At 40.6% G+C, this 24,398-nt stretch overlaps 1 protein-coding gene and 1 long non-coding RNA gene across 5 annotated transcripts in view; one reads left to right on the top strand and one right to left on the bottom strand.

Annotated features, from left to right (window-relative positions):
* Positions 1-4,422, bottom strand: part of VPS13C (vacuolar protein sorting 13 homolog C) — a 97,062-nt gene extending 92,640 nt beyond the window's left edge. For all 3 annotated transcript variants that reach the window (XM_080395546.1, XM_080395547.1, XM_080395548.1), the window contains exons 1-2: positions 4,183-4,422; positions 2,575-2,618 (exon numbers count right to left, since the gene is read on the bottom strand). In XM_080395546.1, the coding sequence (XP_080251672.1) occupies positions 2,575-2,618; positions 4,183-4,282 (144 nt within the window). In that variant the 5' untranslated portion in view covers positions 4,283-4,422. The remainder of the gene's footprint in view (positions 1-2,574; positions 2,619-4,182) is intronic.
* A 1,003-nt stretch (positions 4,423-5,425) lies between these two features.
* LOC308067211 overlaps positions 5,426-24,398 on the top strand; it is a 38,904-nt gene continuing 19,931 nt past the window's right edge. For both annotated transcript variants that reach the window (XR_013929494.1, XR_013929495.1), the window contains exons 1-2: positions 5,426-7,523; positions 7,564-24,398. The exon at positions 7,564-24,398 is cut by the window's right edge. This is a non-coding gene — a long non-coding RNA (uncharacterized lncRNA). The remainder of the gene's footprint in view (positions 7,524-7,563) is intronic.

Raw genomic sequence — 24,398 nt, 5'->3', positions numbered from 1 at the left:
GTAGAAGTCATGTAGAAGCAGACAGCAGAAACCAAATCCACCCCTTTTAATACTTCATTTATGAACCACAGCTAAATTCTGAGGAGGACCTGCTCAGTTTGGCCTGCTGAAAGGACAGGACCGTGAGTCTGACATTGAAAAAACAGTTTTCAGAAGAAAACTGAGGGGGAGGGGGGAAGCGAAGGATAGGCTAGAAATTAAAGATGCTTTAAAGTTGTTGAGTAAAGACAACAGACTGACATAAATTAAAAACCGTGAAAGCACTGGGGTTTGATGTTAACATGAAAAAAGATCTACTGAAAATACTTCAAGACTATAACTGAGAAGAAACAGGCAATTTTAGCTTTGAAGATTAAGAGCTGTGACCAGCTGGATACTGGATACAAATTCACAAGTAAAGCTCAGAATTCAAGCTTTTTGGTGGTAATGATGGATACAAGCCGAGAAACACATAACAAGTTTCTAAAGAGCTTAGACCAGTTTGTCATCAGTCATTTTTCATTATGATTGAAAAATAGGATAAAACTGAAAAAAAAAATCCATCAAAAGGATTCATTACTATCACTACTATAAGTTTTTAATGAAGTAAAAAAGGAATATCAATAGCAACTGCCCCATTATACTCATCTCTTTTTTTTTTTTGTAGCTCAAGTCACACTAAACAGTACAGCCTCAAAAGGTAAAAAGTACGTATTTCACAGAATGACACTTCAGCATTTTGGGTCAGTAAACTCTTTAACATATTTTTTAGGGGAAAAAAAAGGTTACATTTTAAAGGTGCCTAAAAACTAATCTGTACAATTTTATTTTAGAAATTTTACACTAACCTTCTTAAAAGACTACTTTGCATGAGCTGAAGCCTAAATTTTTACTGAGGTCTGACAAACTTCCATTTTAATGAAACACTCTTTTACTATGACCAAGGGGGGGGGGGGGGGGAGTGGACTCAGCAAGCATAACAGTAAAAGTTAACTATTTGCTCACTTCCCTTTTCCTAAGGACTTTCTTTTCTTACATTTAAAAAGTACTGTATCTATATACAGAAATTAAAAGGTAGTTATTTTCTGGTGGAAAACCTTAAGAGGAAAACAAAAACAATCCAGACAGCAGACAGGTAAACTAGAAAAGAAAAAGTTGGACCATATCACATTCCTTTAATCCCTTCTTTTGCAAGAAGGTAGAGGCTACTCCTCTAAAAGTGGTGTTCAATATCAACCTTCATTTAACTACTTTCGCACAGAAATCTAACATACTGCTATGGTAAAGCAGGCCAAAACATCCCTTGTTTTCAGTTCTTGAATTCATCTTAGCTCTGGTCAGTCACATACACAAATATGCATTTTTAACTGCTAGAATCATAATCAACCTTGCTGTCATCATAAGAAGGAAAGACATGTAGAAAGTAGATAACACTTCCTTCTTTCCTTTTTTAACGGCCAGATTATGAAGATATTTTATCAAGAGTTTTAAAGTACAACAAAATTATTGTGAATGAATGAAATGGGAATGTAAAATATGAAACTTCAGAACAATGATGAGAAACCAATAATTATGTCATAAAAAGATCCAACTGTTTTCAATTCACAGAAGAGTAACAGTTCTCAGTGTAGTTTGAAGACACAAGATTGCAGTGAGATTCTCTCAGTAGTGCAGGTGTTCATTAGCTCAATTAAAGAACATAAAAATCAGCCAGTTGTTTGGGGGTTTTTTCAGACAAGAATATGGGTACATCTTCAGACAAGAAAAGGGATTCATTTTTTTCCTTCACTCCGTCATTTCTATTTTAAAAGCAAGAGAATGGACCATTGGAATAAACATATTTACTTCCACAGAGTATGTATTTTAATGACTGCCAGTCTTAATAAGCATCAATTTACAGAGAAAGTCATAAACATAAGCTTCAATCCCATCAACTGAGGCAGAAGGATGAACTTTTTCTCCCTTCATCCCCACACCAACAAATGAGAAGAAACTTCTGCCTTTCAGAAGACTTAGATCAATCAATGAATGTGAAATCAGGCCTTGAAAAGCCACTTACTCAACCAAAGCTAAAAAAAACTCAACAACAAAACCTAAGCCTATGAACACTCATTAGATCTAGTAAATTGTTCAGGAACATACAAACATCTCCTGCGTGGACATACAAGAGGAAAAAACCCTACGACTTAACTATGAATTACGATTATACAGTAGCAGTCACAGCAGAAATTAAATTCTTTAAGTTATACTGGATGACCAAAATAGTAACAGAAACACATCAACATCTTTTTTAAAGTTTTATCGTGTCAAGCCTCAAATACTACAACAGGCTGTATATGCATGTATGCATAAACATGGAGAAACTCACCTCAAAACCCTGTTGCTAATTGCTCAGCAGTTACTTTTCTCTTCTGAAGGAACACACTTACCTTTTCAAACGTAGCTAATTTTCTTCCTTTGATCCAGTAACATGGGCAAAATTGGAAACAGTTAACCAAGGACTTACTTCTTGTTAGACTACAGTAAGTAACATTTAAACGTAAGACTTAGACTTTTGACACAGAAAAGCAATTTAAAAGAAATTAGAACACTTACTAATGCATTCTCCTTTATCTGTAAATTGTCAAGTGCCACATTACCTATTTAGAAGAAAAAGAGAAGTAAGAACAAGTGACTTTCGACTATTATGTAAGTTGGAACAAGGAACACAACTACAATCCTCCCAAGTACACATGGATAAAATCTGAAAACCTTACTCCAGTTACAAAACAGCACAACGCATCTAATTTGTAAGTCATTAAACACTGATTATTCAGACAAAATTTCATGGTGGAAGAGATTACAGAAGCTTCACCAACTTAAAGGTCCGCATGTTTCTACTCTATTAAGTACACCTACAGTAACAGCAAATCTTTGTTACTATTCACTTTATTGCAAATTATAATTACAGTTCTATCAAGGTAGGGTAGACTAGGAAAAGTGTATCTTGGTTGCGATGATTTTATGTAACAGAAAAATCATGAATCAGAAAGCCACAAAAACACATGCCTGTTTTCACAACACATTAGCTTTTCCTGACACAGGCAACATAATAGGATTTCCAAAGGAAACACTGGCACACAGGATTTACCTGAGGAAAGCACATAGCATATACCTCTTAGTGCTTTTAATGCCATGTTCGATTTTTAATGTATTAATAATTTATAAATATTTATCATCTATTAGTAATTTATGAATGTTAGAATACTTACTACCATGGCAAGAGCAAAAATAAGATGACGAGAAAAGTCTCGTCCTTTACGTGTGGGAATCATTTAAAATAGCCAGCCGTACTTCAACTGGGCTTTTACATGCCTACAGCGTAGCAAACCAAAATGTCCAATATATTCACCGATAACATCTGCTCTGTTTTATGGCATTATCACTTCTGTTCAACAGACATTATTTACACCAATAAATTAGCCGGTTAAAGACACCCTAGCACCCCACCAGCCGCCCCTCAGCCAAGGCCTCCTCTCCTCCTGAGGTCACTCCACACGGGCCCGCACGCAGCAGCACACTCCTACCCCCAACCGGTACACCCTCGAGAAAAGAGAGGCCAAAAAAGAGTTCTTGTTTTGGTTTTTTTTCTCCTTGCCGATCGTTTCGTGCCTCAGCGCACTCCGAGGCCAGCGACGTGCGCCCACTCTGCGCCTCAGCCCCCGGGAGGACCCGCCGCCGCGGAAAACCCGCTTCGCGCCTTCTCCCCCACGGCCCCTCAGCGCAGCGAGGAACCCGCCGCTCCCCCACAGGCCGCCCGCCCCGCTAGAGCAGGGAGAGGGGCCAGAGGCCAGGGGCACGGGGCGACCGACGGCCCGTCATGGGCGGCGGGGTAGCGGACACGGCCTGACCGACCGACCGCCCCTCACCAGGGGCCACGGACCGCCCGCAACTCACGGTGGGGAAGGGGCGGCGGGGTACGGTCCGCGCCACAGCCTGACGGCCCGTCCCTCACGGAGGGCCGCGGCTCCGCCGCTCGCCCTCTCCTCAGAGTGCCGCGCCGCACACTCGCAGCCCGCCGGCCCCTCAGAGGGAACGGCGGCCCCGCCAGCCGCCAGCCCCTCACGGGGGTACCGCAGCCAGCGAGCTCCGCTCCCCGCCGCGACGCGGGGCAGCGCCCGACTCCCGTGACAGCGCCGGGGCACGAGAAAAGGGGCTCCTTACCCCCCCATATGCCCAGCTTGAGCTGAGACTTGTTCAGGTTCTCCACATAGTCGCCCAGGAAGCGGTTCAGAAGATCCGCCACCACCGACTCCAGCACCATGGCGGAGGCGGGCCCCACCGCACGCCAGCCGCGCCGTACCGACCGGGAGGGCAGGCGGAGGAGGGGAGGGGGCGGCGGGCGCGTCCCCGGCGGTCAGGTGACGGGGCGGGGCGCGGCCCAGCGCCTGACGGGCTGGCGGGGCGGCGCAGTGCCCCCGCGCAGGTGCTGAGGGACGCGGGCGATGGAAAGGCTCGGAGCAGCGGCGCCGCGCTCCCCGGGAGCGGGCTGGGCCGCGGGAGCGGTACCGAGGGCCGGGGCAGGGGGCGCCAGGCAGGGCGAGCCGGCGGCGTCTCAGAGCCGCGGCGGCGATCGGGCAGCGGGAGGGGCCGGGCCGGCGCTTCCGCGGGCGGCGCCCCCAGGCAGGGCAGCGCCCCCAGGAAGCGCGGCGCGCCCCGGCGCTGAGGCGACAGCGCGGGTTTCCCTGGGCGCCTCAGGGGACGGCAGCCGCCGTGTGGGCGGCGGAGCGCGGGCACGGAAACCTCCCAGCGCCCTCCGGCCGCGCCCGGCTAGGTGCCCCGTCGGCGGTTCCCGCCGAAAGCCGTGCGTACACCTGAGGTACGGCCCGATGGCTTGTGTATGCAGCGCTAGGCTGGAGGGCTGATGCGAGAAAACACAGTGAAAACCCTCAAACTGTGCAGGCAGGAGCCATACAGGTAACGGGAGCCATGGGCAGGCGGGCAGGGGCCGCGCTGCCTGAGGAGAAGGGCTGGGGCTCGGCCCGCTCAGCGCCTCGGGGGACGGTCGGTACAGATGAAGGTGAGCCCCACAGGAATGTCAATCAGCCTTCTGACAAGGACGTGCTAATTGCTGAAAGAAAAACTACTGAAGTGATAAGACTCAAGGACGCTTGGATAAAATAATTGTGGTAGTGGGAGATCACGACCTCCTACTCCAATGGCCCCCCGAACAGAGTGAACCCCCTGCTCAGGGAGTATGGGTAGTAAATTTACAATGAGCTGTACCTTTAAATTGAAGCGAGAAAGCAACTAAACAATAATTAGCTCATAGGTGTAGACTTTGGGCAGAACTAACCAACTTCACTGTATAAATATGTATTGTGAGTACAAGTAGGTGTGCAAGGTAGGAGGAGTGATCCCCTTGCACCCAGTATCAGAATAAACACACCTGCTTTGTAACTTATCCTGAGTTACAGAGTTTAATTCCACACGTCAGTGCGACCGTGCCATCCGTCCTGTACTATTTCAGGTATAGGCAGCCTCTGGGGCGAACGCCTGCTAGCACTGCTTTGGCTGGGACTAGACAGAACCTGCCTTGTGCTTGGGGTTCACAAGGAGACCACTTTGTCTGCTAACCTAGCTGTTCAGTGACGAAAACTCACAGGCAAAGGGAACACGAGTAAGAATGTAAATTGTAAACCCCAGGTGTTTCTGAGTTCCCAGCACTGCAGGGAAAGCAGGTGAGAGCATGTGGCTCTGTGCGGTGAACCCACAGGCAGCGATGTCAGCATGGGAACATGCTGTTTAAATCTCAGGGGGACTAATTTCAAACCGGTTATGGAAAGTTCTGAACTCATAGGAGCTCATTAGTCATGGCGGAACAGCACTTTGAAGCTCAAAATGACACATTCAGCCTAAAAATGTGTTCCACAGAAAGGAAATGGTTACTAGCAATAGGATTCAACATCAGAAACGTATTAAAACACATCAAGACCACGATCAGACTATTGACAGGGTGAGACAAATACTCCTTTAAACAGCATACAAGTATATTGTAGAGCTTAGTGCAAGGTGTTACAAAACCACAAATAGTTCAAGGAAAGGTTTTAAGGAAACCGGTAAAGGAGTGGCCCATCAACAGCTGTTACCCCTCCCGTTCTGTTACAGCCTGTGTTGTCAGGCTTGCAAGCTCCCTCTGGCTGTAGTTGAGGCAAATCCAAACAGCTGTTTGGATCTCTTCTGACTTGTGAGTAGTGGACACATACGTGAGATCACCGTTATCCAAATAATGATATGTCACATGGATTTTCAGTTTGTTAAATATGTGATAAACCGTACAGTCCAGTCCAGAGCATGCAAGCAGCATAAGATTTATTATTTAGCATTCTTTTTTTCCCATTGTGAGAGACAAAGGCCACACCTGTACCCCATTACTTTACATATTATATGCCTACCTTTCCTGCAAGCATTTCTAACATCTAAGATTGAATAGGTAAGTCAGACCCACAAAGCTCAGGCTGGCAGTGACTGTTACACATGATGGTCTGGATGCAGGTTTGACTGGGGAAATCATATTCTTGAATGCTGGAGAAGCACAGAACTGCTAGGGAGGTTCTCTCCTTGCACTCCATCATGAGCAGCCACTAGTAATGGCTATGATGTATCGATACACACAGGGAGCCTTTTCCTTCCCACATACCATGGCAGTTCTTGCACAAGCACTGTCCGATGCTTTATTAATAGTCACAGTATTGGGCAAAATCATCTGAGCATGGTGCATTCTAGCCCTTTTGCAAAACTGGTCTATGCCTGCATGTGGAAAGATTGGGTTTATGTTGAGTTGTTATGTGGGTTTTGTTCTTTATGAGAACTGTAGCTGTGGCAACCCAGAGGTGACTTCAAGTACTGTAAGTCTGTCTCTGTACCTTCAAACTAAACACATTGTGATTCTGACATGATTACTTTAACAGATGAGATTACACTACAGGGTTTTTTTTATTTTTGAATGGCATTGAAATAATCTAAAACTGTGGAAGAATGAGGCATGCTTTGAATGATTTTACATAAAGCTATATATAAAAAACCCAGCATTGACTAGAGCCTCTCTTCTAAGTCATTGTTAGGGAGGGAAGGGGCAGAGGGAATTGTGAATGCCAGGTACCAGCCCATACAACTTCTGTGTGACTGCAGAATTGAGCATATCAAGGAGTAATGCCTGCTTGTTTCCCGGAAGACAGGAATTCTTGTTTATTGCCAGTTGAGCACACTTTTGCCCCAGTCAGTAGGAATAATGTACTCAGAGCAGCTATCACGAAAAGTTCTTATAGTTTTAAGCCAGAGCTGAAAAACAAAATCATCAACCCAAAATTCTTTGTTTCTCATCTCACAATAAGAACTGTCAGCCCCTAAAGATCACTACAATCATGCGTATGTCTACGGCTAAGGTCTCTACATATCTAACTATATATATTCTAGATAGTGACATAACAGTAAACATCACAGTTTGTCATGAACTTAACTTACAAACTCAACAATTTGTCACAGATACAAGCTTACTTTGGAAGGTTTGTTTCTTTCTATTACGATACAAGCTTACTTTGGAAGGTTTGTTTCTTTCTATTACCAGACCACGTTGCACTGACTCCCAAGAATAAAGCAATTCTTTCACAGTGTGATTTTAAAAAATACAAGGAAAATGGAATTAAATTAAGTGGAAAAACTGTGAAGATGGCAGTTTTAATAGGTATTTTATCAGCCATATGTGTGGTTACTTTAAGTACTGAGATACTACTTGAAAATAAAGATATGTATTTTTGAACCTCTGCTACCAAACAACCCTTTTTTACTCTTCCTGTGCCTCCCTTGGAGATAGGATGCTACTTAAAAATAACATTAATGCAGCTCTGTTTGTTGGTAGGTACCATTCCTTGTGTGTTCACAATGAAAAAGGTAAACAGTCCAAAATGCAGAGGGGGCGGGAACCAACCCCCAGAAGAATCTCATACATGGTTACATGACATACGAGTTCTGTATCCAGAAGAACAGATACAGGACAAACAAATTTTGGTATTTGCGTACCACTCATTGAATACACAATGTTTGTTCACCTCAGGGAAAAACCCATGCATTCTGCCTATGCTTCCTAAATACCAACATTGCATAGACATGACTAGTTTGATAAACATGAAAGGAATCAGTAGTTTCACTCAGCTGAAAGTCATCAAAAACAGCATGTTCTTGTTGATGTATAGAGGCTCCTTGTGTGTTATTGTAGTACTTCATTAAATAAGAGGATCTGATAATTCCATCACTGCATAATAATTTACTAAAAAGAAAACATAAATACAACACTGTAACACGAACTTTGTGGGTTTGCTATTTATGTGGCAGGATTTGCACAAACCTCTTAGGGAAGCCTTTACAAAAAATGAAGCCCAAAAAAAACCCAGGAAATCTGCATTGAAAGTATCAGTTAAAGCTTCAGTTTTATGAATACAAATACACATTGCAACAACAGATACTTGTTTAGTGTGGCCTGTTACACAATCTTGCATGCATAAATAAATAATAGTCAGAGCAATTCTAATGCTAATCTGAGGTGGGTACATGGATTGATAGCTCAATAATGAAGCTTTCTTGTCCTATTTTACTGCATTAATATTACAAAATCTCCAGCTCCTACCATCTGAATGTTGGCAAGAGAACAGATGGCAAATTTTATCCACTGTACCTCACTAAACAGAGTGTATGCCTGTTAGCAGTTGGGAAATTAGCCAGATATTGTGGCATCCACTTTCATCACAAAGCTTACAGAGATGAGAGGACTTTGTGATGAGTTAGATCAGGTTGCCAAGAGCCATGTTTGGAGAAGTTCTAAAAAATCTCCAAAAGTGGTTATGCCACAGCCTCTCTGTTCCTTACCCGCTCTGATTGTGAATGGTGTTTTATTCCTTTTAGCTGTTGAGAATTTCTCTTGCTGCAATTTTGGACTGTTACAGTCTCAGAAGTAACTATATATTTAAGGCATGTATTTTTGGATTTAACAGATGGAAGAGACCATTATTGATGAATTTTCCATATTGACTTTTAATAGTATTAATAATAGTATTTGATATTGGTTTTAATTTTATTTCTTTATATTTTCAAATTTTATAGTAACTTCATTTTTCACTGTTTTTAAGCTTATTTCTAAGTAGTGCGCAAGAGATTTCATTAATGCTGAATTTATATTTAGAAAATAAGGGAAAACAAAAGATGTGTCAACAATTACATCAAATACTAAAATAAACACCCAAATTACATTACAGGAGCTAGAATAGCAGAATAGTTAGAATAACTGCTACTACTTAAGAGTTATAAAACTATGTAATAATTATTAAGATAATTCTTAGAATTTTTTGCAATACGTCTCACTTACATTAGCAATAAGTAAAACCAACAGAGTAAGATACATGAAGATGTCTGAAGTACTAAGATGCCAGCATATAGCAATCTGCTTTCCCTTTTCCCCTGTGACAGCTGGAGACTCTCAGTTCTCTGTGGAGAGCTTGGAAGAACTCACCTCTGCAAAGCTATGATACTGTTTCAGTGTGTGTCCTCTCTCCCTGTGATGGAACAATAAAATGCAAAAGACTTGCCAGGCACAAATATGTGAGAACTAAGCAATACGCAAATGGAAGTGTGTCAGTATACAAAGCCAACGTTATCTTCAGCTACTAAAACCAAGGTAAATACATTTTACAAAGGCACAAAGTTGATTTTCATTCACAAAAATAACTTGGATCATCTGGAGAAACCCCAGTTTTGTTTCTTATGATAATTTTAAGGCAGATATGTTGTTTAAATTCTAACAATTTTTATATTTTTCCCCTACAAAAAATGCCACATCTGTTTCTAAATAAATAAATGTGCACCTTTTCCCATCATCATCCAAGACAAGCCCTGCATAAAATTATCTCACTGGCTACTGTGAAAAAGTTTTCAGAGAAATCTAGATTAGAAATGGCATTCCCACTCACTGTTCTTTGTTAAAAGCCTAGACCCAAAGCTTTTCATAGCTTTCACGCAGTTAAAAAAAGGACAGCATAGTCTACATGCCGCATGCTGTATGCACAAATAAGAATAGCTCCGTAGACAATATGACTATGAGAGGTAGTTTTCAAGGGGGGGGGGGGGGGGGGGGGGTGCATGCAAAGAAGCGTCTTTACCTACTGCACTTTATCTGCATCTAAGAGATTTATTAATTAGAATCTATATTTCTGCATGAAATTTCTAAGCCAAGAGGCTTAGTCTTTCTGATCAGTATCGATCACATGCGTGTCATACCAACTGAGATTTGAAATATAAATTACATTGCTATGTTTTGTCCTGAGCCAGTGAAGCTTCAAAAAACTCCTAAGTTCTACATAAGAATGGTCTAACTTAATTTTTCGTGAGGCCTTTACTTGATGGTATTTCTGAGAATCTTAGCTTTTTTCTTCAGTGATGTGCTGTGAAGATGAAAAAGCCACTAGCTATGTAAGAAAATTAGTTGAAGTAAAAATGCACTTGTTTTAATGAATATGCTGCCTTTGAGGGAGGAAAGAAGAAATAATAGCCTAGTCTGGACCAAACACATTGTCTTTTAAATTATAAGTGTGATTTCATTCACTTGATAAGAACTTGAACTTATTCTTTATGAAAGCACTTGTAAATATCTATTAATCCAAAGCCAAACCATTTCACTTGCTAAAACTTTCAGTCATTTGTGCATTCACTTGGATATTGAAATAGTCTTCCAGCAAAACCCACTAACTCATAAATGATAGAATTGTTTGAGATAAATTTTCTGAGTGGCTTTTCTGGAAAAGTACTGACTGATGCTGAAGAAATGGGATGCTGAAAGGTAGCTTTATCACTCACTTATTATCAGCCAGAGTTTGATTTGGAAATAGTTAAGAGCAGTAGGACCTTGCACCATTACTGTTTACTAACAGAGAATTCCCAGATGTCCCAGTAAAGAAAAAAATCTAAATGTCTCACTTACTACGAACCCCAAAAAAATCAAAAGTAGGAGTTTCTTTCTTCTCACAGAAGTCACCCTTACTTCAGACATTGCTGAACTACACAGTGTTGCTTTCCGTTAAAAAAAAAAAAAAAAATCTAAGGAACGGGAAATACACAATGTTTACTGTCACCTACTTTTTACAATATCTATAAGATGCCCTACAATTTTCAAAATCTTAGTGGAGGCTGAAAACATTAATATAGGTTACCTTGTTTGCTAATGCATTACTCCAACTGCACAGTCAGCTAGGAGGTCCCCTAGCAAAGCCACCACTTCAGTCACAGGAAAAACTGGAAAAAAAAGATCTCTGAGTAACAATGGGCTAACTGCTTCCAAAATAAATCTTAAACATCAGGTCAGGTATTCCGAAGAGCTATTGTCTTCAGATGTTTCTACTTGGCAATATCTATGTAGGCCAATGCACCTACATTACATAACAAGCCAAACACCATGTGTGGGGTTTTTTGTCTCTTCTGTAAGTTTAAAACTGTATTAACTCTGTTAGAATTAATATAGGTACAATCTACAAAGTCAATGTGTGTTAAGAGTTATTCCCAGCATTTTTTGTGTCACAGTATTCTTGCCAGTGATTTGTGGCTCAGACCTCTTCATGTTTACCAAAAAGTGTAAGTCAAAAAAATGTATCAATTCGGAATGATGAGTCAGGAAAAAAACAAACATAGTGTGTAACTTTTACTCATTTTACATTATCCAGAACAACAAACAAAGCAAAACAAAACCCTTTCTTGTATGTTCCTGAATTGTCAGTGGCAGCTGAGCTTTGCAGCATTCGTGAGACTTCAGAAAACACTTTCAGGACACATAAAAGTGTCTATAATATAATGTCTGAAGAGCTAATGAGAAATACCTTTTGTATAAAGTAGGGGCTCCTCATGTCCGAATGGCATGTACTTGATAGCTGTAGTAGCAGTATTATCAGAGGTACCACAAGCAGACTTGGAGAAATACCTAAAAAAAAAGTTCAAGGGATCTCAAGTTTTCATAAACTGTATAACAATCTGAAACAATTGTCTTGTAGGGCTCTGTTCCTTCTACTGAAAACCCCACATTCATCTTCTAACATTCACTTTCTGTGCATATTTCATCATCTGTAATGTATGAAAATGCAACATTTTGGAAATTCTGACTTTTTCATACTTTGTTGCACAGCATGAATTACATGTGTCACACAAAAATCTATGTGCAGTATACGGTTAACATGAGTAACAGGCATCTATGTCAAAGTGCTTGCTATTAAGCTAAAAATGAGTAGTCCTACAACAAGGGCCTAATTGTTTCACTCTGACCATTTGCATAGATGTATCAATACTGGTTTTTAAAGTCCAAGGGGGAAAAAAAAAAAGCAACCTTTAGTAAAACCCACAGCAAGTGTCAAGCCCTGGCTTAGAACTGCCACACATGAAAAATTCTTGGAAACAAGGCTAAGGTGGAACTGGCAGCACGTCCCTGGGGCAGGCAACATGCCCTGCAGAAAAGCAGTTGAGACTGAGCCCTATCAGGAAAAGATGTTCCTACCTTCTTAGCTTCTGGAGGCAGACTTGGAGAGTTACCCATCGTAACACAAAATGAGACCCTTACAGTAAGACTGCCTGGATGCTTACCTCAGTGTTCCTTCCAAACGATACAAGTTGGAAAAGGCTCTCCTTCCAGGAGCAGAGTCCAGGAGAACTAGAATTAGGCACCATCTAAATAAGAATTGTTCATTGGCAACAGAAATGAATTGAATTCTTTACATTTTTCATGTCACTCTGAAAGGCTTTTTAAAAATCAGCATGGCAATCAACAGAAATTAAATGATTGCTACAATTTTTTGATAGCAACAGTCAAATTAGTATCACAAGAAACACCTACAGATGTTCCTCTGCATTCCAAGAGAAACCTGTCAAGTGCCCCTCACCGTTTCACTTCACTCATTCAAAGAAAACTTAGAATCACAGAATGATTATAGGTTGGAAAGGATCTCTGGAAGCATCTAGTCATACTTCCTGCTCAGCGCAGGACCAACTTCAAAGCAAGATAAGGTTTCTTCGAGGTTTGTTGAGTTCAGTTTGAAAAATCTCCAAGGTCAGGAGATGGCACAATGCCTCTAAGCTACCTGTTCCAGTGCTTGACCACTCTCACTGCGGAATCTCTCCTTATATCCACTTGAAATGTCACTTCCTTCCATCCAGAATTAATTTCACTCGTTAGATATTTTGGGGGCTTAGGGTTTATTTATTTACTATATTGTTCAAATTCATTAACTCTAAAAGATGTGGAGATGTGTCTCAGTTATGCAGTACTGACCTCTACTTCCTTTCTCACCATTAGTCACCTCTCATAATTAGGTATGGTAACAGGTAATTTCCCTGTCTCAGGCTGCAAAGACCCACCTTTCCCTGGAGAGAGTTTTCTCCCTGCAGCACAGGAGTGTGCTGATGTGATGCCTGTACAGTCTTAGCCAGCTGTCAGGTCTGGCAAATTTGCTAAAGGAAGGTTTTTCCTGCAGGAAGAGAGCTGGAAAACAGCAATGATTTATAAGGAGCTAACATTATATTTACTATAAGGAAAGAACAGGTATTAAGCATTTAAAGCAATAGCAAAAAGTCAGATATGATACTACTGGTTGTTAGACTGCTAGAATGTTATATTAGAGATTACTGGAGGATTTGGCTTCTTCTGCAGTTTAATTCAGCAAAGCTCTTTTTGATACAATACATTGATATTTATTACAGTGCAGGTAACTTCTTTAATCCTATTACTGTATGAAGTTAACTAATCAAATGGAAATAGGGGCTCAGACACCTGCTTGTTGGAAGTTCCCCAAAAGTTTTGAAAATGTAGCCCACAATGAGACTTGTTCATGAAAGTATAGCCTAGATTTTATGGGAGTCCTAAAAAGGGTCCGTTTACTGGGAAGCTTGTCTGTTCTTGGAGACAGAGGGGATTTATAGACGTATCAAGAAGACACTGCCTTTGATATTTCTCATTGTATAAAGGGGCACAATTTCACCAAAATGCCTTCAGAAGACCACAAGCAGAAGCCAAACAAAAACAACCCAACAACAATTAAAAAGTGCTAGTTACACAACACAGTAAATTCTCAGTTAGGTCATTCTACATGCAGAGGGGAAGGGTATGACCCAATATCCGATATTTCTATGTGATGATCTAGTTCTAACAACAGGGAAGGAAGGATGAGCAACCAAGAGGGAAGGGGCAGGGAAGTGGAGGAGGGGAGGAGGCAGTGAAGAGTTTTCTATTCAAGCAAAAAGGTTTCCATATCAGTTGCTCCTGGTAGTTGAACTTTTGACAGTAAAAGCAAGAAAGACCCAGTAAGAAACATGCCGAAAATGGCAGCTTTAATACAGATTGTAGCAACTTGTTACATCAACCATTTCAACAAGTTCAAGCACAGGTGCAACTCAGGAAGAGTCTTATAATAAATTGTAATAGTTAGTACCAATAGCATATTTCACAGGTTTATTTTTGTGTTTCCTCCATTATTGCAAATCCATGCTTCATAATGCAAATACGTTCTTTTTCTCCTTTACCCTTAATAATGAAGTTGACCTAGGGTTCCTCTTGCACACAGGCTGAGTGCTTCAAGGGATGCAAAATCTGTTGTTCAAAGCAGACTTCTCCCCAGTGGGTCATGAGTTCTCCAGACCCTGCAAGGCAATCCATCACTGCACTGCAAGGGCACAGTCATGAGCAGGTACGTTGCTAGTTTTGGAGATATGCCTTTCCACAAATCTCAACAAGAGTTCAAAGACAGCTTGAGAGTTACTGTAATCTCTCATTACAGAAGAACATGGTCTTTGTTTACATTTCCACTTATTCATAGACTAACTATTCATATGACAACAAACCTTTGAGTAGTGTTTTTAAAGCTTATCTGATTTCAGTTTATCGTATTTAAATTTTCCCTGAAGATAAATACACTTACCATTCCAACTTTATTATTTTATATGTATAGTCTGAGTGTTCATTATACCAGGATTCTCACGTGAGAAGTATGTATCTACATGAATTTAAGTGGCAAGTTATCAGTTATCTCACAAGTAAGGCACTTGTAGGTTCGGTCTCAATATATAACATACTCAAATACTGTACTTGAACTCCATCACATAGTATCTGCCCTTAAATTAATTTTTTAGTTCTTCTCAACTGGTAAGGGATACTGAGCAGCTCAAGCCTGATTTTAAGAGAAAAGGTCTGCCTCAGCTTTCACTCTTATATTTGCTCTTCCCTCTTCTCTACAACTTGGTATTCTTTGGCTTCTGACATTCAGATACTTGTAGCCAAGAATCTCAACTTTTTTCCCCGCAGGCAAAGCAACAGTTCTGCACTGCCACTACCCACACAGGAGATCAAAATAAATATTGATGGTGCTTTAGTGAAATCTAGGCTTAATTTCCATTGGAAACTTTAATTGTGATAGTTCATAAAATTGTTGTATATGTCAGGTTTAACATTCAGATTGTGCTAAATCCAATGCTGTAATAAAACTCCTCCAAATCAGAAAGCAGGACTAGAGTGTCATGGTTATTAAGCTATCACCACCTTTCATTTTTCCATAGAACATAAGAGCATCCTGCAATGAAAGATCACAGGAAAAAAACATGTGGGAAATAATACCACAGTTTTCATTTGTGACAGAGTTATGATATATTCTTGTCTTGCAGGTATACATGTTAAAATCACTCAGTTCCACATGAAAATTTATAAAATGCTTTCAAATGCCTGCAATCTTCAGAAAGTGCTGCGCTCATCTGCTGAAACTTGCCTTTTTTTCCACATCTAAAGACATGCAACTAAAATCAAGTGAACCTAGAATCACTAGGGTTTTTTTCTGACTGCTGAGGCTGTATAATCAGCAAATTTGTAGTTGTAAAGACAGAATATGAGAATTGTAACAACTCCAAGAATTCAAAGACAAACACAATTCCACTTACCCTTTGTAAGATAGATCAGCTGTAAAAGTCAGGAATGCTCAAGAAGAGAAAAAACCTTAATTTCCAGGTCATGGAGTTGGCATGTGCCAGATAAACCAGCTTTGCTTTGTCTTTTGCTCCCCAAAAGCTTGTGGAGTTTCTCATATTGCTGCAGATGTTGTTAAGGCTGCCTTCACCTCTCAGCAGACTGTTTGATGACCTTATGCAGGGGTCTGTAGCTGCAGTGTGACCAAGCCATGTGCCAGTGCAATGTGACTGAAGCAGGAACACTGTTTCCTTGCCCTGGGGTCAACAAGGGAAACATTTCACTGTGCAAGACCTGTGAGACATTATAAACTGAACTACAACAGCTAAATCTGAGAGCTGACATAATTTAAAAAGGGGACATGGACTAGAGAAATGGGTGACCAGATATGGAGGAGGCTGTGGGCAATGCAAATACAGGTCAAACTCTAAAGGAAAGCTTCACTTCACTTTTTAGTAATGTTAAGGATGTGCAGGAGAATAATGTTGGGGTACCTAAGGCAGTGAGTACAGAGAAGCAGAAATCACAGCTTTTCAGGAGGAGTCCAGACATGGGCTATTCCTGATGATCTCCATGACAGAATATTCAAAGAGCCAGAACAAAAAAAGTGAGTCCTGTAGCAATGATTTTTAATTATGCCTTCAGTTCAAATGTGAATCTCAGAACAAGTACAGTACCAAGAAGCCAGGGTAAAAATGTGATATAAGTAGATACAGCGCCTATAGAATTGTCAAAAGCTCTAAGGAAGATCTCACACGGATTATGTCAGATTGCATCCTGTGGTGCCCAGATTATGTGGGTGGCAAATTCAAACAGGAGGAATGGCACCTGCTTTTACCTCTGTCAGATAAGGTGATACTGCTACAGCCTGGTGCCTGGCTAGTGAGCACCGCTGTCTCTGGTTTAGCTCCAAATCACTCCTCCTGTTCAACTCATCTGTTTGGTTTATCAGGAATGAGGTTGAGGAGGAAGCCCCGAACAGTAGTTAACAGCACTGCCTCTCATAACCCCTCCACATCAAATTAATATCCCACTTGGGTGTGTTTCCCCCCAGCACTACAAGCCATGCACGCCCTAGGTTAGAACATAGCCTTGTTTCAGGATATGGGTGGATGGGAAGCTAGGGAGGAGACTCTAGGCTGAGGATGCAGCGTAGATATCCAAAGAAACTAAGCCTGAGTCCCCAGAGTAAACTCATGTAGTAGACTATGATTTGCAACATAGATTTATCAGTACATCATGTCATGTCAGTTGCTGTCTTTCTACGGCTGAATAACTAGCTCCACAGACCAGAAGAATTCAATAAACCTAATCTAGGTAAACATAAGCAATGCATTTAATACAGTACCCAGCGGCAAATCACAATTTTGTAAATATTATTTGAAGTTTGATTATACTTTCAAAATATTTACATTATTTTGAAATCATTGCATTAAAATAGAGAGGACAAGAATACATATCAGTATAAAGTGGATAAAGGGGAGATTTTAACAGGTTGTGTTCAAAGAGAAATTGTGAAGATGGAAAAAGAATCGATCACCTAAATGATAGTTTTTAATATTAAGTGTTCCTTGTGAATTGCTGTTGATGTCCAGTATGCTTAATATTTAATAGTGGGGAGAGGCGAAGTTCCAGAACAACCCGGGTACTTATGAAATGTGCAGATAAGCCAAAGCTGGATGGTGTGACCAATACCGGTAATAGCTACTTTATCGTTCAGGATTAGATGGCAACATCATCTAGGCAGATTGATGTCCTGTCTGTACAGAATCTAATTATCAGATGCAGTAGCACTAACCTAGGTTATCATCATGGATCCCAGTGGTTGTTATGAGAAAGAAGAGCATGCCAAATGACAGCATCCCCCTGAGCTCTGCCTCAGTGGTCCCAAAAAACCCACGCACACAGCAGCCTCCCCTCCATTAACTGCTGGAGTCAGTCCCCTGGTGCAGGGCAAAGCCAGCTGTCATGTTCCTTCAGCATCAAACTACATCACCCTGGCCAGAGAAACCCCAGGGAAACTGTCTCTACCACTCTGTTCTCTACCTTCGTCATTCTTAGCAGAGGGGCTCCTCACTTGTTACAGCTCTCCTGCAAATTGGTGCTGCTTCCTTTTCCTTGTCCTTCATTATGACACAAATAACAAGCTTTCCATAAAAAGAGAGAGAAAGAAGCCCCAAAGAATCAAGTTCTCTGGCAACATCCACTTCAAGTGGATTTTTTGACATTTCTAGCTGTATTCTAGTCTTCCTGGCCTCTGGCAAAAAGGGAATTGCCCCCACAGCCTCTTGCATCCCACCTGGGAAGCAGGAAAGGCAGCCTGGCCTAGGCAACATAATCTAACTATCCATAGGAAATATTGGGAAACACAAAGCCTTTGTTTTCAGTGTATTTCACAACCCTAAACACCAGCGTTCAGTAAATAAGCTTTTTATAGGTTTAGCCTTGTTTCATAAGCTTGCCTTTCTCATGAAACTTTAACCCTCTGAACAGTTAGTGTATGTGACTCGGAAAGGCCGAAGCTTATCAGTACAAATTGTGTTTTAAGTTGTTGTATGTATTGTAAGCTGTCTGTTATCAGAAGGAAGTAAAAGCTATTTAATAATACCTAATAAAAATAATACCATAGCAACTACCTTTCACAGATGATTGGGTTTTTTAGGTGAAAGGTTGTGCTTGGTATATGAGAAAGAAATTAAGAGCTTCTGCTTACCATGCTTCTATATATTTATTTTTGACAGCAGCGAACCATGTGTGCTTTTTTCCTGTTGTTACTATAACAAAGAAGCACTCTGTTAAATTTTAAACATGGACATGAATTAAGCACTTACATGCTGTGTTGCAGGAGTCTGTGCAAATCAGACTGTTTGAATGCCAAATCTCTTGATTTATGCATTTTAAGAATTCAAAGTAGTAACCCTGAACTACAGACACACATCAAGAGCCCCAATACTCTACACGTTATACCAAATCCCAGTCACATAAATGGGTTAACTGGATGGGCACCCGGATCCATCCGAATTCCACTGCTAGTTCAAAAATATCTCATGCTCAAACTTTTATCTGTTTTAATCTCAGGTTAAAAATCATCCAAAATAACAAACTAAACATCTTTGCTCCAGCTGAAACCTCTAAATGGTAACCTCCAGCACATCTTGTAGCATGCCTGACCATGCTGCCCTTATTCAGTTCATTGACGTTTAATACCAAATTGTGGCCTTGTTAGATACCTAAATGTTGTCTCCCAACATTAAATATTTCTCCTGTGACTCTGAGAAGCAGACAGTTCTTGTCATTTCAATTTATTTTTTTTATTATTTTATTTCCTCTGAAATGCACAGGGTAAGATCTACACCAGGTTTAAATCAGACACTCATTTGTTTCAAAAGCATATTCCCCATTAAATGGGAAGCAATTAGTAAGAACAGCCAGTCCTCACTTTAAAAACCAAGGACTGACAAACATGAAAGGTACTTTCCTGATCCTCTGATCCTGATCCTGAAGAAAAATGTCTTGTGCTTTCTCATAGAGAAGCTATAGCCAACACCGGGACACAGACTACAAGCAAAATTCAGCTTGTGAGCTGACAAACTCTCTGGTGGGACAGTGTTCGCTGATGAGGACCAAGGCAGCTGAGCACATGGAAGTAGGGTACAATTGCTCACATAGCACCATTCTCTGTAGTTTGTCCATTTTCACTTTCTGAGAAGAGATACGCTATGAGCACACCAATACTTGCCGTTACAGCAACTAGCTGACCAGGTTCTGTGTTCAGCATTTTAGTGTAATAGCACAGGAGTAACATGGAAACCGTGACTGTGGGGTTGAAGTTGTCCAATCTGCAGTGAGATTTCTTCCCTGTAGGGGCTGTGGGGCCTGTGAAACTGATAAATGCTGTCAGAAAATGCCCAGAGGTAAAACTGGGAGTTTGGGATATTTTTGTACAAAGTACAGAGCCAGTGAGTATACGTAGCTGAATTTTGCTAGCATCCTATTTCTGAAACTTGTCACCAGCACGAAAAGAACACCCCTCCAGTCTCTAACAGAGTTTAGAAAGATCCTTCCATTATCTTAAACTTCATATGAACACTCTGTGTATACCTCTGGCATCAAAATGGTCAAACTGGTGATGCTACCTCTCTTGAGAACAAAGCAAGTATTTGGAATCAGTGGTGTCATAATTTCCGTGACACAATTTGGCCCATAACCACATCAGATTTTATCTCCTTTGAGAATATACTGTTTTGGGAAAAGCCATTTTACACTGAAACACTCTTCAAGGTAGAGCTATCCAGAAGTAAACAAAGATGTTCCTTGGCGCTTAGGTACTCAAGGTAGTAGGCACAGGCTTCCCCTCACGCAGATCCTTGAACTCTAGCTGGCCTTTGTCAACATAGGTATTGTCTGATAGAGCTAACATCACCCGATTTCCGATTTCATTATAACATCATAATCCGTAGAAACAGATGTATTTCTTGCCCCTGAGGTAAAAGTTATGCAGGAAAGAAAACACTGAGCAGATGGGCATGTTTACTAGGGAGTGAAACTGTGTGCAGAAGCACCACTTACAATATTTCTGGGAAGTGGTGTAGTCAGGAAAGGATAAAAGCATATTATAATTATCAGTCAGCTCAATCATAAATGAGTTTTTCAGGCTGTGATTGGAAAAATGAGATTTTTCCAATTTTTATCTTTTGTAGTTAATGCTATTAAGCTGTATAAAAATAATGCTTTTTGCTTACAAAATATTTTGAAAAACAGTTCTTTTTACTGAATATTTAGGAAGCACTAAGAATATATAACTATATAGTGTTAGACTAGGATCTAAAATAGGACAAACTTCAAAATACAAACCATTTACATACTGTCAAGACAAGAGATGGCAATTTAGAAAGATATACTTCCAACTTTTTAGGTTTTATTTGGTTTAGGTTTGTTTGATGAAAGGAAATTAGTATTTAGATTACCCAGAAATTGGAAAACTTCAGTGGACGCAGAAGAGTTATCTTGAAAAATATATTTGGCACATAAGTTAGTATATGTTCTCAGATGAAATTAAAAAAAGAATGTTTCCAGTTGTACGATTCTCATTACCTAACCTAAAAAAAAGATGTATGGAACCTTCCTGAGATTTTCTTCTTTAGCACAGAGTGATGGAGATCAGCTATGAGCAGGATGTAAGTTTAAAGATTTCCCACTTGGAGGGGGCTGGGTCACACAGATTGCGTCCAAACTGCGCAGCCAACTTGACTGTCAGCCAGTGCGGAAGGTCAGACAGTACTGGTTCGTAGAGAAACTCCATAATTAGCCGAAAAGCAAACTCTAGCTCATAATCCTGTTGTTTACATTGCGATCAAAAAAGAGCCCTCTGAAAGTAGGCCGTCTTGACCTCCCGCAGCATGTCCTAAGGCTGGTCCAGGAATTAACCTTGCTGCAAAACTCTTGGCAAGCTTTGTGCTCGTATGGCTAAAGGCAAGGAATAACTAAGGAGAGCAAACAAATAGCTCTGTAACTGCAATGAAATTTTCAGGAGAAGGTGTTGAAGCAGAGAACTGCAAAGAGCCTGCTTAGATCTCTGTAGTTCCTTAGGACCGGCTAAATGGGCTTTATCCTCTCTTCCAGGCAGTGTCCTCTGCCAGTAAGCCCTGGCCCTGACCATCCCCAGGTAGCTGTCACCTGTTACAGTTAGGTCTTTACCAAAAGGAAACAACTCCTCTTTCAAACACCTGATGCAAAATTAACAAATAGAAGTTCCTCTCTTTGTTGGGCATGCACTTTGATTACACCCTGTACTAACTTTATGACTTCATAAACCGGTGAACTAAACCAATATAATTAGTAACACATTAATCTCAACTGTCATTTCGGTTTGATTATAAAATTGTTCATTTTCAGTTTATAGTAGTTGAGCCTATGTGATGTGCTTCTGTGATGTTAATATTTACCCTTCTCATTTAAAATAATAAAATAAGAAAAAGCACACAGAACCAGATTATGCCTTCATCTTTAATAGCCCTTTGCAGGTCTCTCATGTAACACAAGTTAGGACTTTTAAAGACAAAGGCCTTTATTAGAGTAGGTCGTCCCTTGTCAAGAAAGATGAATCAAAATGTATCCACTAGCGTGATCAGAGGACAAGTGAGCGTATTTTACAGAAGAATGAGAAAGCTTGGCTTGATTAGAATAGTAAATTGAAGGATGATAGGGATACAGCTTTTCTTCATAGCTGTCACAAATGCTGTAGGGGGAGAAGAGCTAGTGAGGCCAATACTGGCAGGGATTGACCCTGGTTGAAGATAAGGACCATACTCATCCAGAGAGTGAGGCTCTGGACAAGCTTTATAATAGGACAAGGCCTAGAAACCTACCAAAAAATGGGAGTGCTCAAGAACCCAGTTCCAAATTTTTACATTTCTGGTGTTTCTGAAGAACAGTTTTTCTTTAGCAATGTATTTTTCCTCTATTGATTATCTGTATTGTGCACCTGATAATCTGATTTGCAGTTTTTACAGCCATGAATTTCCCTGGAAATATCAGACAAATTGCCATGCTTTCCAATTGACTTGAATTAAAACCTAAAAAGTCTTGCTCCGCAACCAAGAAAGATGAAAAATGCTTTCTTTTCCCAGGAAGCAGATCAAAGGCTTTTATGAGAGAAAGGCAAAATTTCCTGAATGGTTCAAGGACACAGCAACATGATATAATTCAAAACATAAGTGCAATTTATGAACATTCCTCTTATCCTGAAGCTTGGCAGGAACTGCACTTCACTGGCAATTGGTAAGAAATGTGCAACTACTACAACTGGAAAAAGTTCCTTTAAAAAGAGGTAGTGTTTAGACTAACCAGTAAGATTTTTAAGTGGGATTACTGATGTGTTAAGACTTAAAGTAAGATGTTATCACGTGTTTTCGATATAGAAGGATGGCCACTCATGCTGTCTCATTGCTCCTGGCCAGAGAGCGTGGGCACAGAACAGCCACGAGGCATGGCAGAAAATGGTACATGGTAATTCCAAGCAATTTGCTGTCCAGTCTTCCAGTCATCAGCTAAGCAATAAGAATCTGTGGTCCTGACAGTTTTATATAGTTCAGTTCATAGATAGATTTCAAAAATTGGTGCCTCTGGTCACTAAGATTTGAGGCAGTTCCTCTGCTCAAGTCCCTATAACGAAAGAAGCTCTCCTTGACCTCCCCCTCCACAGCCTGACCCATTTCTAACAGGTTTTGGTACAACCTGTCATTTCATGAGCAACCTTGTATATACCATTTCCTCAAGGAACCCTGTAGACCCTCTGGAAGGTTTTTCACTTTAGGTGCATTTGGAGGATTTTTATTAGTTCTCATGGTTCCTTTTTTGTGGAAGTTAATTCTAAAACCAGAGCTTATGCTTTTCTCTGTTTTAGTGATTTGGATATGATTTTTTTGGAGAATGTTTCTTCACTTTGACAAGGCTCCCTTTCCTGTTTAGCCATACCAATTTCTTCATGATTTGGTCCTTTCAAAAGCCTGTTAGATAGGGGTCCATATATCCAAGTCTCATTTCCTTTTAGCAAGCCTCCTCATTTGTCTGCCATTATGTATTACTGCAGTGAATTTGGGTTTTCCTCCTATGAGGTTGATGACTTGAACACATGAGGGTCTCTACTGCAAATCACAACCATTCTTTCGCTGTTAGGTATCTTGCATACTGGTCAGGCATATGTCAGGATGGATTTCTCATGCTGTGGTCTCTGGCTACTTGAAGAACAAGGCAATTACTCTGCCCTGTGTCCCAGCATGGCATTTACTCAGTGTGTCGCGGCAGTTTGAGTTTCTCACTCTCACATCTGTTATCATTTCATGGTCACCATTCAGATTTTATGACAGATGATATCACCTCAACTCCACTCACTTCAAGCACAGCATTTCAATTCAGAGATTTCAGTGCTGACACTTAGCATTAAAAAACAAAAGAAGCCGCACACACAAAAAAAAACCCAAACCAAACAACAAAAAACACCAAAAAACCCAACCACCAACCCCACAAGACTTAGCATTTTTTATAACATAAAACTAAAGTTTGAAATATTTGACATAGACTCGTCTTACATGCTCATCAATACCTAAAAGGTTTGTAACCTCCTCTGATTATCTTTCTTCCACTAAGCCGCAGAGCTTATCCATTAAAACTTTCTGCTCTCTGCTCCATCAAGAATGCTGGATGTGCAGTTTCCTGGAAGATACTTATAAATAACTCTTGCTAATGCAAACAGAAACTGTCCAGTACCGGGTTTTTTTTAGACCCTGATAAATAGGGCTGTCTCAATATTACACAATTGAGATAATTAATTTTGGCCTTCACTAATCACGCTCCAAAATGGTTTCTGTGCAGCCATACCTAATCCAAGCTACGGGATTTCAGCTCTGTG

Source organism: Falco punctatus, assembly GCF_963210335.1.
Source record: "Falco punctatus genome assembly, chromosome: 7".
NCBI classification, from domain to species: Eukaryota; Metazoa; Chordata; class Aves; order Falconiformes; family Falconidae; genus Falco; species Falco punctatus.
The sequence above is the reverse complement of the archived record's forward strand: the minus strand, read 5'-3'. Positions and strand labels throughout refer to the sequence as shown.